The following is a 20,171-nucleotide window of genomic DNA, read 5'->3' as shown; positions in this document are numbered from 1 at the left end:
TCTGAGAGACAGGGATACATTGCAGTTTTGAACTGTAGCGTAGGTGTCACTCTGGCAAGACAATGATGGGGTGAATGATGATAAAGGCGTTTTTTTCTTTTTTGGGTCACCCTGCCTCAGTGAGAAACAACTAATGTGTTAAGAAAATTAATTTAATGGCATGATCATTGCAGGTCGCAAACTTACACTGGAGGACTCGGAGGACTTACCTCAAGCCGCAGCCAGACAAAAGAAAACTTCCAGCAAGATGAACAAGAGGATCTTCTCTAACGGTAGTCTTGCGGACCGACTCTTAACACAAGGCCTCCTCTCTCCTAAAATGTTGGCAGAACTACAACGAGAATGGAAACAACAGGTATGTGTTCCTACAGCAAGGTAATAACATTCTGAAGGGATTCAGGGAAACCGGTTAGCTGGACTTGAGTCCTGGAGGTGGGAAGTACAATGCCTGCACTTTAAAGGAGGGGTTTGGGATATTTACTGTTTGGAGGGACGTCTAAACTGTCGTATCTGTGCTCCTCTGGCAAGACAGTGATAATGTGAATGATGGTGGAAGTGTTTCTCTTTCGGGTCACCCTACCTCGGGGGAGACAGCCAGTGTGTTTAAGAAAAAAAAAGGAGGAACACGGTAGCAAGCCGATGGCCCATACCAGGCAGGTCTTTCTCAAACTTAAAACTCAGTAACAAACATAAGAGAAAGTTTTGGAGTGAGATTAATAAGTTGACAAAGCCTTAAGAATGAATAGACTTGACAGTTAAAAATAGAAGAGGAGAGTTATTAGATGGGGAGATGGAGGGAGTAACTTAAGGAACTGTTAAATGTTGATGAAGATAGTGAAGCTGTGATATCATGCATTGACCATTGTCTTTCAGTATATTTTCTGGACATGATATTCAGTATGTCACAAATGCAGTAACAGCCCGGTTGATCAGGCCCTGGTCCACCACGAGGCCTGGTTACAGACCAGACCATGGGGGCGTTGACCCCCAGAACTCTCTCCAGATATACTCCAGGTAAAGCACTTATTAAACAATTATAGATTTATTAGCTACACCCAGTTAAGTGTTTTGTATACTGTACACTAATATTTTATTATTCCATCACCACCACTGTGGCTTTTGTGACACCGTCTTAGCTTTAAGCTAAATCTCCTAACAATCCTCTAAGTAAAGATGTGAAGATTAGAGCTGTTGTTAGGTAGTGTATCCCTCTAGTGACTCATCTTATTGTTGGTATCCTGGAGTATACCTGGAGTATATCTGGAGGTTGTTCCGGGGATCAAGACCTCTGCAGGCCGGTCCATGATCATCCCTAGTGGTGAATCAGGACCTGATCAACCTGCAGAAGGAACACTGCAACAGGCCTACTGACCCATGCGGAGCAGGTCCATGTCCCCCCTCCGGATTAGACCAATGACCCACCCAGTCTGGTCATCCCCACTCAAGGATGGAGCACTGCACCAGACCCAGCAGCACAAGCTAGTCAGGTCCAACTCACACCCACCCACACCCACTCATGTATTTATCTAATCTATTTTTAAAACTACACAACGTTTTAGCCTCAATAACTGTACTCGGGAGTTTGTTCCACTCATCCACAACTCTATTACCAAACCAGTGCTTTCCTATATCCTTCCTGAATCTGAATTTTTCCAACTTGAAACCATTGCTGCGAGTCCTGTTTTGGCTGGAAATTTTCAGCACACTATTTACATCCCCTTTATTTATTCCTGTTTTCCATTTATACACCTCGATCATATCCCCCCTAATTCTACGCCTTTCGAGAGAGTGCAGATTCAGGGCCCTCAGTCTATCCTCATAGGGAAGATTTCTGATACATGGGATCAATGTAGGAAGCACAGCCCGGCTGGTCAGGTACTGCGTGTGTCCCCCAGCTCCCTCTTTGAAGACAACCAGGGGTCCTAAAAACAGCCAGGGGGTATGTGGGTATCCTTAATTCATTGATTGTTTCTGAGAGTTAAGTTCTAGCTCCTGGTCCCACCTCTCGACCTTCATCAACTGGCATTGCAAGTTTCCGACTCCTTTGAATGAGTGAGATTTGAGTGTGTGGGGGAGTCAAGTGTGGGAGTATGAGAGCTAGCAGATTAAGTGTATTTAGGCCTAGGTACACATAAGTATGATTTATAACATTTATAATCACCATTTATAACATTTCTGGTATATTTTTAAATGTTTATACAGTAGTTTACTGTATATTGTAATAAACCGAAGAGAGGAAATCAGCTCTAATATACCGTATTTTGTGGCTCATAAGACTTGTTTTAGTTTCAATGGCTCGGCATCGGACGTAACTGGGAGAGCTTCAGCCCACCCCACACCCCGTGCTTATAGCTCCCATCACTGACCTCCAGTTTATAGGACACAGGCAGGTTTTTGGAGATATTTTGTGGAGAAAAAAAATGCATCTAATAAGCCGCGAAATACAATACATTATTTAGGTATGCATACTGGTCAGAGAGGCTGTCGTAAGTCCGAGTCGTTGGTAAATGAGTACGTCGCTAAGTGACGAGAGGCTGTATTTAGACCTATTTTTTTTTATTTCAGAGCAACGAAGACAATGATGACTCTCAGCGCACTAAACCAGCCAAAAATAAACCAAACAGGCGCCCAAAATAACATCAGCGTCATTGATGTGCGAGACGTGTGCTAAACCTGTATGGCAGTGTGAGATGTGTATTGTGATTGTACAACCCTTGTGGGTTTAGCGCCTAGTTATGATTGTCACCCAAGAAGTTATAAGGCATCAGTGATTGATTTATCAAAATTACACGAAAGCGCTAAACCTGTAGGGTCATACAGTGCCGGAAAAATTAAAATAATTAATGTTGCTAAAAGAAATGATAGGGCAGCTTCTATTCCTGAGATCAAGAGCCCTTCACAAGAAGAACTCCGCTAAACCCACAAGGGTCATGCAGCGATGATTTAAAATTAAAAACTCACTCGCAGTAAAATATTTTTTACTCGTGTATATAAATTATCAATTATAATATTTAATTATTAAAGATCTAAGTTTATTGTGTATTTTTTTTTATCCTTTTAAATCAATTATTGACTGTTGCAAGAAGTGGTAGTTTACCACACTGGTAGTTTACCACACTGGTAGTTTACCACACTGGTAGTTTACCACACTGGTAGTTTACCACACTGGTAGTTTACCACACTGGTAGTTTACCACACTGGTAGTTTACCACACTGGTAGTTTACCACACTGGTAGTTTACCACACTGGTAGTTTACCACACTGGTAGTTTACCACACTGGTAGTTTACCACACTGGTAGTTTACCACACTGGTAGTTTACCACACTGGTAGTTTACCTTGACCTAACGAGCAACGTCAACGCTCATCATTGTACATTTCTAAAAAATTGTAGTAACTTGGTGTGACGCAGCGAGAAGATAGCTACAATTCCTTGGATCAAGAGCCCCTCACCATCATCAAGGCACCTCCACTGATGGAAGGATGATGAAAAACTCATAATTTTTTCATCAGTGTTGCAGTTATGTGAAGACAGAAGCACCACAAGTGTTTCTTCTTTTACGGGTGTTCCGACATCAGTCGAGTTAGCTGATGTGTTTAAAAAAAAAAAAAAGAGTTCTATAAGGAAAAAGAAAAAAAATTTGGAGATTTTATAAAGTTTTAAATATATATTAAATGCGACATCACTTGGAATGAACCGCTTCAAACAAAACAAACTGCAGCTGACATCTCATATAAACAATTAACAAATTAAAACTATGTAAAAGTTAAATTAACTTCTATATTTCCTACTTGGCCCCTTTTTTACACACATCTACAAACAAAAACTTGTAAACACACTTGTGCATCAACACACATGAGGAACAAGTTGGGGTAAAAATATCAGACAACCAACATGTAATCATTTATATTTTGGACCTTAATTCCTCTTTTAAGAATACATAAACATTTTTTAATCAACATTATGAACTATACTGCACGGCAGTAAATATTACTATTACCCATTTTTTTTACCCTTCATTCAATTATTTCATAATTATCTATTGTTATCAACCATAAAGACAGCCACTTGCAGTGTTGCAGAACACTTGTTCATAATTTGCAAGGCAGTGTTATTTGTGAACAAAGATACTAGTATACTGAACAAGTCTTCATGCAGACTCTGCTCTAAGTAGACCTTTTTAAGAACGTAATCGTATCACGATTGCAAAGAAACCACTGAACGAGCGGGGACTGAAACCACGGCAAACAAGTTCTCAAATTCCTGACCAGTGTGTTAACAACTGGGCCACTCGGCTACAATAAGAGTCATCCATGGACTCCCTTGCCATGAGTTCGATCCCCACCCATTCTGTGGCTTAATGCAACCGTATTTAAATTAATACCATCAAAATTAAGCACTAATGGTATTTAAAGACACTCGGTGCATACACATATGTTTGTCCACACACGTCTGCCATACACCTTCAGCCAACATTTCTGGTTGTGAAAGCAGAAAGCAAATATTTGGCTTCGCTAAATCAGCATGCGAATCGTTGACAAACATTGAGCTGTGCTAATAGTTGTACGCAAGATTAGCCAAGTTAATTTGGGGTAAGATTCAAAATGTAACAGCCTCCATATACACTTAGTTTTTCCTCAAGACAAAAGTGTTATTTTTTTACTATGGCAGTTGAACCAACATGTAAACCTAGAAATTACTGGTTTTAATTTTTAGAGTACAGCACTAACTGGTTTTAATTTTTGGAGTACAGCACTAACTGGTATTAATTTTTAGAGTACAGCACTAACTGGTTTTAATTTTTAGAGTACAGCACTAACTGGTATTAATTTTTAGAGTACAGCACTAACTGGTTTTAATTTTTAGAGTACAGCACTAACTGGTTTTAATTTTTAGAGTACAGCACTAACTGGTTTTAATTTTTAGAGTACAGCACTAACTGGTTTTAATTTTTAGAGTACAGCAATAACTGGTTTTAATTTTTAGAGTACAGCAATAACTGGTTTTAATTTTTAGAGTACAGCACTAACTGGTTTTAATTTTTAAAGTACAGCACTAACTGGTTTTAATTTTTAAAGTACAGCACTAACTGGTTTTAATTTTCAACCTAGAGTACAGTACTGATTAGTTTTAATTTTGAAACTAGAGTACAGTTCTGACATGACTCAAATATACATTAGAAATTTCTGTGGGTTGATGTAATTTACATATTGGTAACAGCCTCTTTAAAATATTACACAGACATATTAATAGCATTATTAATTAATATTTAGAAATATTAACCAACAACACTGAATTTTCTGGACAAACGATGTATATTTCAACATCAAGTCATTACAACAGTGGGTCTAAAAATTAAAAAAAAATTTGTGCCTATACAATATTTTGACTGCCATATACTGCATATATTTTACCCGGTGTTGCTTTTATATAAGGAAGGCAGAAACACGTGGGAAATTTGCTAGGCACTTTTTTTCGGCAATTGGCAACCTGCTGATAAAGAACATAAAGGCACAATACCGTGACTGAAACAAGACATAAATAACCTGCACACGGAGGAGCTTATGAGGACATTTCGGTTTGACTCGGACCATTTACATGTCACACTAACTTGTAAATGGTCCAAGTTGGGCTAAAACGTCGTTTCTATGTGCGGGTTATTTGTGTGCTGCTGTTATATAATGTAATTTGCAAGGCAATGCCAAATCTACAATAAACTTTAAGTACAAATTTGCAAAACTGCTTAAAATCAAAGCATGAATGACATTCATCTATTGTCTTCAAATTACTGATGTCAAGTCTACTTTCTTTAGGCAACATACAAATTATTAGCTAAACCTACCTTGAAATTAATATCACAATCATCAACTTTGGATTAGTTATCTGAGTTTCTAACTCATTATATAGGCTTCTCAACTACATGTATGAAGAATCCAGGATTTTTCACCTCCCCAATAGGCCTAAAATCCCCATACACACACTGCTTAGCCTTCTCACCGAAGGCATCCTGAAGAAGCTCGCTGAACCTCGAGACTCGGTGAGGAAAATACGAGAGGCGGAAATTACTGTAACAAGAGGAAAAAAAATACGTCAAAATGCTTTTCCTTAAAATTTAGCGCATATACAAGAACAAAATGTTATACTGAACAAATGTTTGTTCTTGTAAATAAAGAGAGCGTTTAAACACGTTTAACTACTTAGCATTAAGCAAAATTTTTCGGCAATATTTTTGTACGTTACAAAAAAACTGTGATAATTTGAACACTGCAGACCAGTATTATTATTATTATTATTATTATGATGATGATGTCTCTAGGCTCACCTGTACTGGACCCATCTGACCTTATATTATTTTTTTAATTTTAATTTTACTATGTATGCAGCAATGAATAAATAAAAAGACAGCATAAATATGTTTTCTTGATTTTTTTTATACTAATTCTTTCCACAGAGCAATCATAATGAGTTTAATTTATAATATCTCAATTTTTAATACCAGATTGCCTTTGCAACACAGTAAAAAAAATCCTTCAATACCTGTTCTATGTACAACTGTAATATTAACAGGTGCTCCTCAATTTATGGTTTGAGTTACGGTATTTCAACATTACGGCGGTGCGGCAGCAATTACTTTGGAGATGAAGCGTTAGATAATTACTCAACATGAAGGTAACAAGTACTTAACTCTGATTCATTTATTTACTTTTCAATACTGGTATTTAGTTACAGTAATTATTTACTTATTCAGTGGCAGTTTTATTTACCCCTATTTATATTCGACTTACAATGGGATCACTGGAATGTAAACCATCGTAAGTTAAGGACCACCTGTACTGGTATTTACAGTAATTATTTATTTACAGTTTACAGTGGTACCTCTGGATACAAACAGCTCAAAACTCGAATAATTATGTAAGAGTATTTATGCAAGTGCTTTTGTAAGTATATTTTTGGGGGTCTGAAACGGATTAATCTAATTTACATAATACCTTATGGGGACAAATTCGTTCGGTATTGGTACTTGAACATCTTTGTGGAACGAATTAAGTTTATATTCCGAGGTACCACCGTACTCATTCAGTGGCAGTTTTATTTACCCCTATTTATACGTATTCGACTTACAATAGTATCATTGTAGTGTAACACTGTCGTAAGTCAACTACTACTATAATTATGGGGGAGCGCTAAACCCATAGGGATTATACAACGCCTGTAGGGAAGGGGGGGGGGATGGAAGGTATTCAGACTCAATTCAGGGAACTGGAGCACAGATCCAATTCCCTAGATCAAGAGCCCCTCACCAGCATCAAGGAACCTTCCCTGAGGGGTCGTAAGTCAAGAACCACCTGTACTGGTATTTAGAGTAATTAATTATTTACTTATTTATTGACAGCAGTTATTTACTTATACATTTACCACATCGTACTCGTATTCAACTTCCGATGGGTTCGTCGGTACGTAACACCATCGTAAGTTGAGGAGCACCTATATTTCCTTGTAAGTTAAGGACGCTCACCTTCTAGTAGGGCCCTCCACTCTTCCCTTCTTGGAGAAATCCGAGTCGGTTTCGTCACGAGATGCAGTCTTAACATCCATTAAATAATCTAGCGTCACTAGAGATGGCTTTCCATTAATATATAACACAGACGTTTTAATATCTTGAATGTGCTCACTCTGAAAAAAATAATTATTAAATTACATGACGTTATGGAAAATAAAGTCACATTACAATAGCAGCGACAATTCACAAGTAACAAACTTCGAAGAATTTTACTCTAACATTCTGGTCTGTCCTGGACCATTATGATGTGACCAAACGATGGACCAAAACATTGTTAAAAGGTTCCTCTCCTGATGCGTCATCTGTGAAGTTATACCTGTTATGATACAAAATTATAAAGTAGTTGGGCCTAAAATCTTAATTCATCATCAGCTATTGTTAACTCCGTACTATCCAGAACTATTGTCATTCAGAACTATTGTTGTTTACACTTCACATTTAAATAAAATTATCAAGTACAGTGCAACACCTTGAAAACAAAAGCATAACAGCCATCAACAGCAGGAATAAGAGACCATAGTTACAAGCTGAGAAAAAAAGCAATGTTTAAATAATAATAATAAGACTTTCCCTCCCTGAGTGGCAGAACAATGGAATAAATGAGGCATAAATAAAAAAATTTTCAGCACATCAGCCGTCTCTCATTGAAATGCATTACAAAACTTACATTAATTACTAAATATAGAGAAGAAACACTTTTGATTCTTCTCTTTTGGTCACCCTGCCTTGGGAGGAAGTAGCCAATGTATTACAAAAAACAAACAACTTACATTATAGTATATGTTGTGAGAAGGCGCTGACCCAGAGTCTATGATGTAGTCGTAATTACGGTGATCAATAACCAGGATCCCTCCTGGCTTCACCATCTGGGCGAAATTCTTCAGGGCTAATCTGGAACATCAGTATATATGGGTAACTGAAGTATATTGAACGCCTGTCAATGTTCAATAATAACTGTGGTTCAATTCCCTGGCTTGGTGGTACCATTGGGTATGTTTCCTTACACTTGCTGTCACTGTTCACCTAGCAAGTAGGTACCTGATAAATTACACACATATGCAACACTTGGGTATCTCAATGAAGATTCCCAAGTGTTGCATGTGTGTCTAATTTATCAACTTGTCGGTTCTCTGAGCCATTCATCTACAAGTAGGTACCTGGGTGTTAGTCACCTTATGCCTGCTGTCACTGTTCACCTAGCAGTAACTATGTACTTGAATACTGTGCTGAAAAACTTAAGAGTATATGAATAAATGTAAGACTTGTCCAACATTTCGGTATCTTTATTCTGAAAACATTCCACCAGCCAGTGGCTTCTTCAGTCCAATTTGGAAAAAGGTGGAAGATGAGGAGGGTGAAGTAATCAGTCCCTCAGCCTGGAGTGTATGTATTCAGTCCAACAGTCTTGATAAACTGAAGACATACTCCAAGCTGAGGGACTGATTACTTCAAACTCATCTCCCACCTTTTTCCAAATTGGACTGAAGAAGCCACTGGCTGACAAAACACTTCCACAGTACAGATACCTAAATGTTACACAAGTGTCTCATTTATCACCTTGTAAGTACAGTGGACCCCCGCATAACGATCACCTCCGAATGCGACCAATCATGTAAGTGTATTTATGTAAGTGCGTTTGTACGTGTATGTTTGGGGGTCTGAAATGGACTAATCTACTTCACAATATTCCTTATGGGAACAAATTCGGTCAGTACTGGCACCTGAACATACTTCTGGAGTGAAAAAATATCGTTAACTGGGGGTCCACTGTACTCTGTTCATCAACCGGTTCTTCTTCTTCTTTCTACAAACTGGTTCTGAATACAAGATTGCACATTAAAATTACTTGTGTTCCGACTGGTCTCCAGATATGTCAGGCAGATGAGCAAAAGAATTTCCCAGGCAGACAACAGCATCAAAAGTCTCCGCACCCTCGATGTCCTCCGGAAGAGTTAACCAGTTAGCTTCCTCGATCACTGCAAACAGCGTAAAATTAACTCGCCAATCACTTGTCTATCGAGAAAAACAATTTTACTATTTTGACATGGGTGTGAGGCATGGGTTTTAAACATTGCAGTAAGGAAGAGACTAGAGGCAGTGGAACTCTCATATCAGAGCGCATTGTGTAGTGGGAATACAGTATGTATTATACACAGAAGTCAGAGTGTAGAAATCAAGTATGGGCTTACACAAAGTATAATTCAAATAGGTGAGGAAGGAGGAGGGGTTACTGCAACAGAATAATGTAACCAAAACATGTGTAAACCAGCCATACCCCCGGCTGGGATTGAACCCGCGGTCATAGAGTCTCTATGACTATGACCGCGGGTTCAATCCCGGCCGGGGGTATGGTTTATTTGCAATCGTGTCATTACGATTTCTTGAGTCATGTGTAAACCAGGAATGGAAGGATGGATAGCAAGATAGATGAGAGAGAGAGAGAGAGTGTGTTTGTGGAGACAAATGTTTCTCATGGGCTGACATGTTACTGGTGTGTGTGCAAGGTAACATTTATGAAGGGATTCAGAATAAAGCTTAACTGGACTTGAGATTCTTGAAGGTAGAAAGTACAGTGCCTGCACATTGAAGGACGGGCGGGGATGTGCAATCTGGAGACTAATTTGAATTGTAAAGTCTGTGCACTTCTGGTAAGACAGGTACTGAATGATGGTGAATGTCTTATTATCTGGGTCATCCTACCTTGGTGGGAGATGGTCAGCAAGTTGAAAATTAATAAAGATAATGCCTGGAATGGTTGAAGAAAAGAACTGCCATCTTCAAGTAACTAAGTTTTGTATAATAATAATAATAATAATAATAATAATAATAATAATAATAATAATATGTAGTAGGTTGGTAGGCAACAACTGCCCAGGGAGGTACTACCGTCCTGCCAAGTGAATAAAACGAAAACCTGTAATTGTTTTACATGATGATAGGATTGCTGGTGTCTTTTTTCTGTCTCATAAACATGCAAGATTTCAGGTACATCTTTCTACTTCTACTTACACTCAGGTCACACTACACATACATGTACAAGCATATATATACACACACCTCGGGGTTTTCTTCTATTTTCTTACTAGTTCTTGTTCTTGTTTATTTCCTCTTATCTCCATGGGGAACTGGAACTGAATTCTTCCTCCATAAGTCATGCGTGTTGTAAGAGGCGACTAAAATGCCGGATAAAGAGGCTAGTAACCCCTTCTATATACCATACTAAAGTTAGAGAGAAACTTTCGTTTTTCTTTTTAGGTTACCCATGCTCAGTGGATTCCAGTCAGCGTATTAAAATAGTAATAATAATCATAATAGCACTAAATGTCATAACATTACAGTGCAGTGCAAAACTTGGCTTGGATAAAATATTGCGCACTTATAATTCATTAATGACAATACATTATAAAGTATCTTGACATGCTATAACGTAGCAGCATCTTATCAGTAAACAGTGGCATCTTAGGAATGTAATCTTGAAAACATTAATTTTTAATGATAAGGGAAGATGAGGTGGTCACTTGGGGTTCCGTTACTTGTAAATGTTTGTCACCAGATAAGACTGGGCATGTAATACCAGTAATTTCTGACTCCATCGGGTTTTAGCTAAATGAGAAAGTTGTCGCTATCAGCACTGACTAAAATGGAGCAAGAGGCTAGTAACCCCTTCTGTAAGAATTAGTACATGTTAAAACCATTTTTTTTTTTGGTCACCCTGCCTTGATGGGAGACAGCCAATGTGTTGAAAAAAAAAAATGTATTGAAACTGTTGCCAAATTAATTGCAGTTCTAACAACTGTAACTCCTATGTCTGTTTTTAAAAAACTAAAAGATGGGACCACTGTCGAAAATATTTTTTATTGACACTGTTACCAAATGAATTGTAATTTTAACAGTAACTTCTATGTACACTTTTGAAGAAATAAAAGATTTTATTATTTACTGACTCTTCGATAATTAACTCACCCCAGTTATCAAAAGCCGTCTCTTTGCGTCTTCTCCAGCGAGTCTTGAGGGCGTACTTCAACATTTTGTCAGAGAGATCAACACTGGTCACTTGAAAACCTTCCTCCAGCAGCATTATACTATCCACGCTACCATATCACAACAAAATACTATAATTATTAACTAACTATAATTATTAATAGTCATGGGGTGCGGTAAGCCCACAGGGTTTACCACATAAGGGTGCAGTAAGCCCACAGGGTTTACCACATAAGGGTGCAGTAAGCCCACAGGGTTTACCACATAAGGGTGCAGTAAGCCCACAGGGTTTACCACATAAGGGTGCAGTAAGCCCACAGGGTTTACCACATAGGGGTGCAGTAAGCCCACAGGGTTTACCACATAGGGGTGCAGTAAGCCCACAGGGTTTACCACATAGGGGTGCAGTAAGCCCACAGGGTTTACCACATAGGGGTGCAGTAAGCCCACAGGGTTTACTGCATAGGGGTGCAGTATACCCATAGGGTTTACTGCATCCTGGGGAATGGGAGGTAATCAGATTTAAGGAAGGGATCTATCCAATTCCTTGGATCAAGAGCCCTTCAACATCATCAAGAGAGAAAATAAAACTATCAAGAAACTGAACAGCATAGATGTACAGTACAGCCTCTCCTTACTTAGCGACGTACTCATTTTACCGACACCTTGGACTTACGACGAGCTCTCTGACCAGCATACATGCCTAAATAATGTATACCAGAGCTGATTTCCTCTATTCTGTTTATTACAATATACAGTACACTGCTGTACAAACATTTAAAAATATACCAGAAATGTTATAAATGGTGCAAAGGTGACGTTAATACAATATCAAATACGTATAGTCAACGCAAACCCACTACCAGTATAGTATGATCCTCACGTAGCGACAAATTTGCTTACCGATGTGGTCTTGGGAACATAACTCTGTCGTTAAGTGAGGAGAGGCTGTAGTTAGTATTTGATTTCAAGGCTAAAATTGTGATGATTCATTTATATATACAATACAGTGGACCCCCGCTTTACGATCACCTCCCAATGCGACCAATTATGTAAGTGTATTTATGTAAGTGCATTTGTACGTGTATGTTTGGGGGTCTGAAATGGACTAATCTAATTCACAATATTCCTTATGGGAACTAATTTGGTCAGTACTGGCACCTGAACATACTTCTGGAATGAAAAAATATTGTAAACTGGGGGTCCACTGTATTATAATAATTATCATTAAAGCTTACTCAGGGTTGTCAGGAAAGAGGACAAGTGTTTCCTGATGCGGGTCTTAGTCGCATGATGACCCACATCTGGAGCTTTTGGTCATCTGACTGAGGAATTCCACTAGCTTCCCTCTCCACCACTTAAAAAATATCGTTACAATTACACCCATTAGATGATTATAACCTCTATTTTTAGTTAGGTATTTTATCATTACCGAGCCTCCAGGTGCTCTGTAACGAGCATCTCTCAACCATACACAAGGTTATAGATTTACTTAAAAAAAATTCTTGGAGCAATATACGGTGGAACTCCAGTTTTGTACGGTCTGAATATCGTACAATTCGGATTTAGAACACTTTTTTGGGCGAAATTTCGGTCTGGATTTCGTACCTCCACCCAGAAATCATACATATGCACGAGTGGTGTCCGCCCGCCCGGGATGATGCCACTCATGCATAAGTATCTCAGAAAAATATTAACACTGAACAGACGTTTAAAAAAAATAAGAAGGCACAATGCCGAGACTGGAATACACAAACGCCTGTGGGGGGGGGGGGGGGATGGAAGGTATTCAGGCTTAATTCAGAGAACTGGACCATGGATCCAATTCCCTAGATCAAGAGCCCCTCATCAGCATCAAGGAACCTTCCTTGAGGGCTAAACAATTTAGAAAACTGACAAGTTGATACAAGAGACAGTTGGGTATCTTTATTCTGGAATTGATTACCTCAAACTCCTCGTCATTTTCTGCTTTTCTCTGGACTGAAGAAGCCGCAGTGGTGACACATTTCCAGATTAAAGATACCCAAATGTTGCACATCTCATTTATCAATACACAAATAACCCACACATAGGAGAAAAAAAAACTTATGGTGGATCAAGGCCTGATCAACCAGGCTGTTACTGTTGGCCGCATGCAACCTGACGTACAAACCACAGCCCAGGCACTTTACGTGCCTGTCCAGTGCCTTCTTGAAGACAGCCAGGGGTCTATTGGTAATCTGCGGTGATGTTTTGGTCCAACCTGGACTGAAACATTGTCAGAAATGACTAGTTAATGGTCCGAGTCAGACAGAAAAGTCACCAGAAATTTCGTTCTCCTGCGTGCGGGTTATTTGTTTAAGGAAGATTTGAAATCTGTTTAAAGAAGACTTGAAACCTGTTTAGAGAAGACTTGAAACCTGTTTAGAGAAGACTTGAAACCTGTTTAGAGAAGACTTGAATGCTGCTTACCCAGTGCCACAAGCAACATCCAGGATGCTATGACAATTCTTGTCCCTCAGCAGATTAATGATGAAATTGCGATAAATGTCGGTTCTTTTATTCTTGTCGCCAATGTAGAGTTCCCAGAGCTTAGCAGCGATGCCATCTGCATACTGGTCCTTCAAACCCTCGGCTGGGATGCCCAGGGTTCGAGTCCGGTAAACGCGATTGTCGGTCATTTGGCCACTTGTTTACCCTTCGTGTATTTATCCTAGGGAGTGAGTAATTAGGTTCAATTAGCCACAGGTACGCATAATTACAATTATCATATAGAGGCCTGTATTGGGGCCTGTATTGTGTATAATAATATTATACCATGATACAAAAGTGTATAACGTAAACTGCCCACCAGGAAAAAAAAACAAAAGTCGAAGTGACTCATTTCCATTGGGGTATACCTTTACCTTTGAAGAGTTTCGAGAGTTTCACTACTCTCGGAGCCCAGCCATGGGCCAGGCTCGTCTGGTGCTTGCCTGGTCAACCAGGCTGTTGTTGCTGGAGGGCCCGCTGTGCCACACATTCGTCACAGCCTGGTTGATCTGGCACCTGGTGAAGATACTTGTCCAGTTTCCTCTTGAAGGCTTCTACGGTTACTTCCCCTGGGGTCCCTGATTACTTCCCCTGGGGTCCCTGATTACTTCCCCTGGGGTCCCTGATTACTTCCACTGGGGTCCCTGATTACTTCCCCTGGGGTCCCTGATTACTTCCCCTGGGGTCCCTGATTACTTCCACTGGGGTCCCTGATTACTTCCCCTGGGGTCCCTGATTACTTCCACTGGGGTCCCTGATTACTTCCACTGGGGTCTCTGATTACTTCCCCTGGGGTCCCTGATTACTTCCACTGGGGTCCCTGATTACTTCCACTGGGGTCCCTGATTACTTCCCCTGGGGTCCCTGATTACTTCCCCTGGGGCCCCTGATTACTTCCCCTGGGGCCCCTGATTACTTCCCCAGGGGTCCCTGATTACTTCCCCTGGGGTCCCTGATTACTTCCACTGGGGTCCCTGATTACTTCCACTGGGGTACCTGATTACTTTCCCTGGAGTCCCTGATTACTTCCACTGGGGTCCCTGATTACAGGGACCTGATTACTTCCCCTGGGGTCCCTGATTACTTCCACTCGGGTACCTGATTACTTCCACTCGGGTACCTGATTACTTCCACTCGGGTACCTGATTACTACCACTGGGGTACCTGATTACTTCCACTGGGGTACCTGATTACTTCCACTGGGGTCCCTGATTACTTCCACTGGGGTACCTGATTACTTCCCCTGGGGTACCTTATTACATCCACTGGGGTACCTGATTACTTCCACTGGGGTACCTGATTACTTCCACTGGGGTACCTGATTACTTCCACTGGGGTCCCTGATTACTTCCACTGAGGTACCTGATTACTTCCCCTGGGGTCCCTGATTACTTCCACTGGGGTACCTAATTACTTCCACTGGGGTACCTTATTACATCCACTGGGGTACCTGATTACTTCCACTGGGGTACCTGATTACTTCCACTGGGGTACCTGATTACTTCCACTGGGGTCCCTGATTACTTCCACTGAGGTACCTGATTACTTCCCCTGGGGTCCCTGATTACTTCCACTGGGGTACCTAATTACTTCCACTGGGGTACCTTATTACATCCACTAGGGTACCTGATTACTTCCACTGGGGTACCTGATTACTTCCCCTGGGGTACCTGATTACTTCCCCTGGGGTCCCTGATTACTTCCACTGGGGTCCCTGATTACTTCCACTGGGGTACATGATTATTTCCACTGGGGGACCTGATTACTTCCACTGGGGTCCCTGATTACTTCCACTGGGGTCCCTGATTATTTCCACTGGGGTACCTGATTATTTCCACTGGGGTCCCTGATTACTTCCACTGGGGTACCTGATTACTTCCACTGGGGTCCCTGATTACTTCCACTGGGGTCCCTGATTACTTCCACTGGGGTCCCTGATTACTTCCCCTGGGGTCCCTGATTACTTCCCCTGGGGTCCCTGATTACTTCCACTGGGGTCCCTGATTACTTCCACTGGGGTCCCTGATTACTACCACTGGGGTCCCTGATTACTACCACTGGGGTACCTGATTACTACCACTGGGGTCCCTGATTACTTCCACTGGGGTCCCTGATTACTTCCACTGGGGTCCCTGATTACTTCCACTGGGGTCCCTGATTACTACCACTGGGGTCCCTGATTACTTCCACTGGGGTCCCTGATTACTACCACTGGGGTACCTGATTACTACCACTGGGGTACCTGATTACTTCCACTGGGGTCCCTGATTACTTCCACTGGGGTCCCTGATTACTACCACTGGGGTCCATGATTACTACCACTGGGGTCCCTGATTACTTCCACTGGGGACCCTGATTACTACCACTGGGGTCCATGATTACTACCACTGGGGTCCCTGATTACTTCCACTGGGGTCCCTGATTACTTCCACTGGGGACCCTGATTACTACCACTGGGGTCCATGATTACTACCACTGGGGTCCCTGATTACTTCCACTGGGGTCCCTGATTACTACCACTGGGGTCCCTGATTACTTCCACTGGGGTCCCTGATTACTTCCACTGGGGTCCCTGATTACTACCACTGGGGTCCCTGATTACTTCCACTGGGGTCCCTGATTACTTCCACTGGGGTCCATGAGTACTACCACTGGGGTCCATGATTACTACCACTGGGGTCCATGATTACTACCACTGGGGTCCATGATTACTACCACTGGGGTCCATGATTACTACCACTGGGGTCCCTGATTACTTCCACTGGGGTCCCTGATTACTTCCACTGGGGTCCCTGATTACTACCACTGGGGTCCATGATTACTACCACTGGGGTCCATGATTACTACCACTGGGGTCCCTGATTACTTCCACTGGGGTCCCTGATTACTTCCACTGGGGTCCCTGATTACTACCACTGGGGTCCATGATTACTACCACTGGGGTCCATGATTACTACCACTGGGGTCCATGATTACTACCACTGGGGTCCCTGATTACTTCCACTGGGGTCCCTGATTACTTCCACTGGGGTACCTGATTACTTCCCCTGGGGTACCTGATTACTACCACTGGGGTACCTGATTACTACCACTGGGGTCCCTGATTACTTCCACTGGGGTCCCTGATTACTACCACTGGGGTCCCTGATTACTACCACTGGGGTCCCTGATTACTTCCACTGGGGTACCTGATTACTTCCCCTGGGGTCCCTGATTACTACCACTGGGGTCCCTGATTACTACCACTGGGGTCCCTGATTACTACCACTGGGGTCCCTGATTACTACCACTGGGGTACCTGATTACTTCCACTGGGAAGCGCTAAATCCTAAGGGGCAAGATCACTAGAATTTTGTACTGAATTAATGATAAAAAAAAAATAAGCGACTATTTCTATTGGGGTTAAAAAAAATTAATTAAAAATCGAAAAAAAAAATTATTTGTAAAAATTCGTGCCAGTACATGTTATTAAGTGGTTGTTAAGTTGTTAAAATGGGTAATTAGTACTAATTACGATGTTAAATAAGGGTTAATACAGACCAGAAGGTTAATAGCGTGTGAGAGCACCAGTGATAACTACAGCTTGTTGTGTTAGTGCACCTTAATACCTGTGAACATCACTACTCTGACCTTCACCTGGATGAAGCAGGTATATACCAGCTAAAGCTGCGACATGACACCTTGGTCGATAACACTGTCAGCAGGAGTCTGACGCCCGCCATCTTGATCACCTTATTAAGGTACACTACAACTTACTCTTCTTATTTTCTCTCTTTTCTCTCGTATTTGACGTGTTTTTAAGGGGAATTTTACCCCGAATGAGAGAGAAAATAAAGTTTTATAACTTGGATAAGGGAACTTTATGACTTAAATAAGTTGAAAGTGTGTTTTTAACGGGTATAAAACTTAATGACCGGACACAACATAAAGTTGTGGCCAGGACCATGACTCTCACATTTGTTACTAAAAAAAATAACAAATTGTTAAGAATTTAACAATTATCTCTTTATTTATGGTTTAATATTTGTGTCCCTTAACAACATTAAAATGTGAAATTCAAATTATTATGAAGTCAATAAGAATTCATCTATAGAAGAATATTTATAGTCATTATACTACTTATTAAACCAGGGGTCTTGAAGACCACCAGGGGTCTTGAAGACAACCAGGGGTCTTGAAGACCACCAGGGGTCTCGAAGACAACCAGGGGTCTTGAAGACCACCAGGGGTCTTGAAGACCACCAGAGGTCTTGAAGACAACCAGGGGTCTTGAAGACCACCAGGGGTCTTGAAGACCACCAGGGGTCTTGAAGACCACCAGGGGTCTTGAAGACCACCAGGGGTCTTGAAGACAACCAGGGGTCTTGAAGACCACCAGGGGTCTTGAAGACAACCAGGGGTCTTGAAGACCACCAGGAGTCTTGAAGACAACCAGGGGTCTTGAAGACCACCAGGGGTCTTGAAGACAACCAGGGGTCTTGAAGACCACCAGGGGTCTTGAAGACCACCAGGAGTCTTGAAGACAACCAGGGGTCTTGAAGACCACCAGGGGTCTTGAAGACCACCAGGGGTCTTGAAGACAACCAGGGGTTTTGAAGACAACCAGGGGTCTTGAAGACAACCAGGGGTCTTGAAGACCACCAGGGGTCTTGAAGACAACCAGGGGTTTTGAAGACAACCAGGGGTCTTGAAGACAACCAGGGGTCTTGAAGACAACCAGGGGTCTTGAAGACCACCAGGGGTCTTGAAGACAACCAGGGGTCTTGAAGACAACCAGGGGTCTTGAAGACAACCAGGGGTCTTGAAGACAACCAGGAGTCTTGAAGACAACCAGGGGTCTTGAAGACAACCAGGGGTCTTGAAAACAACCAGGAGTCTTGAAGACAACTAGGGAGTCTTGAAGACAACTAGGGGTCTTGAAGACAACTAGGGGTCTTGAAGACAACCAGGGGTCTTGAAGACCACCAGGGGTCTTGAAGACCACCAGGGGTCTTGAAGACAACCAGGGGTCTTGAAGACAACCAGGGGTCTTGAAGACAACCAGGGGTCTTGAAGACAACCAGGAGTCTTGAAGACAACCAGGGGTCTTGAAGACAACCAGGGGTCTTGAAGACAACCAGGAGTCTTGAAGACAACTAGGGAGTCTTGAAGACAACTAGGGGTCTTGAAGACAACTAGGGGTCTTGAAGACAACCAGGGGTCTTGAAGACAACTAGGGGTCTTGAAGACAACCAGAGGTCTTGAAGAAAACAAGAGGTCTTGAAGACAACCAGGGGTCTTGAAGACAACAAGGGGTCTTGAAGACAACCAGGGGTCTTGAAGACAACAAGAGGTCTTGAAGACAACCAATGGTCTTGAAGACAACCAGAGGTCTTGAAGACAACAAGGGGTCTTGAAGACAACCAGGGGTCTTGAAGACAACTAGGGAGTCTTGAAGACAACTAGGGGTCTTGAAGACAACTAGGGAGTCTTGAAGACAACTAGGGGTCTTGAAGACAACTAGGGCTCTTGAAGACAACCAGGGGTCTTGAAGACAACCAGGGGTCTTGAAGACAAGTAGGGGTCTTGAAGACAACAAGGAGTCTTGAAGACCACCAGGGGTCTTGAAGACAACCAGGGGTCTTGAAGACCACCAGGGGTCTTGAAGACCACCAGGAGTCTTGAAGACAACGAGGGGTCTTGAAGACCACCAGGGGTCTTGAAGACCACCAGGGGTCTTGAAGACAACCAGGGGTTTTGAAGACAACCAGGGGTCTTGAAGACAACCAGGGGTCTTGAAGACCACCAGGGGTCTTGAAGACAACCAGGGGTTTTGAAGACAACCAGGGGTCTTGAAGACAACCAGGGGTCTTGAAGACAACCAGGGGTTTTGAAGACAACCAGGGGTTTTGAAGACCACCAGGGGTCTTGAAGACAACCAGGGGTCTTGAAGACAACCAGGGGTCTTGAAGATAACCAGGGGTTTTGAAGACAACCAGGGGTCTTGAAGACAACCAGGGGTCTTGAAGACCACCAGGGGTCTTGAAGACCACCAGGGGTCTTGAAGACAACCAGGAGTCTTGAAGACAACTAGGGGTCTTGAAGACAACCAGGGGTCTTGAAGACAACCAGGAGTCTT

The 20,171-nt window shown here is 42.0% G+C and overlaps 1 protein-coding gene and 1 long non-coding RNA gene across 4 annotated transcripts; one reads left to right on the top strand and one right to left on the bottom strand.

Annotated features, from left to right (window-relative positions):
* Positions 1–55: 55 nt before the first annotated feature.
* Positions 56–3,035, top strand: LOC138851964 (uncharacterized). The gene is made up of 2 exons (XR_011391514.1): positions 56–355; positions 2,566–3,035. It is a non-coding gene; the product is annotated as an uncharacterized lncRNA (long non-coding RNA).
* A 604-nt stretch (positions 3,036–3,639) lies between these two features.
* Positions 3,640–17,823, bottom strand: Gnmt (Glycine N-methyltransferase). 3 transcript variants are annotated; one of them, XM_070081540.1, is made up of 7 exons: positions 17,684–17,823; positions 13,994–14,234; positions 11,525–11,652; positions 9,408–9,537; positions 8,332–8,452; positions 7,517–7,674; positions 3,640–6,065 (listed from the first exon to the last, which is right to left on the bottom strand). In XM_070081540.1, the coding sequence occupies exons 2-7, from the start codon at positions 14,200–14,202 to the stop codon at positions 5,900–5,902; spliced, it is 912 nt and encodes a 303-aa protein (XP_069937641.1). In that variant the 5' UTR covers positions 14,203–14,234; positions 17,684–17,823; the 3' UTR covers positions 3,640–5,899. The 3 variants fall into 3 exon arrangements, with proteins under 3 accessions (XP_069937641.1, XP_069937643.1, XP_069937642.1); XM_070081542.1 differs by having other exon boundaries at positions 17,690–17,805; XM_070081541.1 differs by having other exon boundaries at positions 17,594–17,738.
* Between the last annotated feature and the right edge of the window lie 2,348 nt (positions 17,824–20,171).

Source organism: Cherax quadricarinatus, unplaced genomic scaffold (assembly GCF_038502225.1).
Source record: "Cherax quadricarinatus isolate ZL_2023a unplaced genomic scaffold, ASM3850222v1 Contig3062, whole genome shotgun sequence".
NCBI lineage: Eukaryota > Metazoa > Arthropoda > Malacostraca > Decapoda > Parastacidae > Cherax > Cherax quadricarinatus.
The sequence above is the reverse complement of the archived record's forward strand: the minus strand, read 5'-3'. Positions and strand labels throughout refer to the sequence as shown.

Excerpts from the sequence above, each read along its gene's own strand:
- Gnmt (XM_070081540.1), bottom strand. The coding sequence starts at position 14,202 with ATGACCGACAATCGCGTTTACCGGACTCGAACCCTGGGCATCCCAGCC. Across the intron at positions 11,653-13,993 it reads GATGTTGCTTGTGGCACTGG|CGTGGATAGTATAATGCTGC; the intron begins GTAAGCAGCATT and ends GTGATATGGTAG. Across the intron at positions 7,675-8,331 it reads CTCACAACATATACTATAAT|AGTGAGCACATTCAAGATAT; the intron begins GTAAGTTGTTTG and ends TATTTTTTTCAG.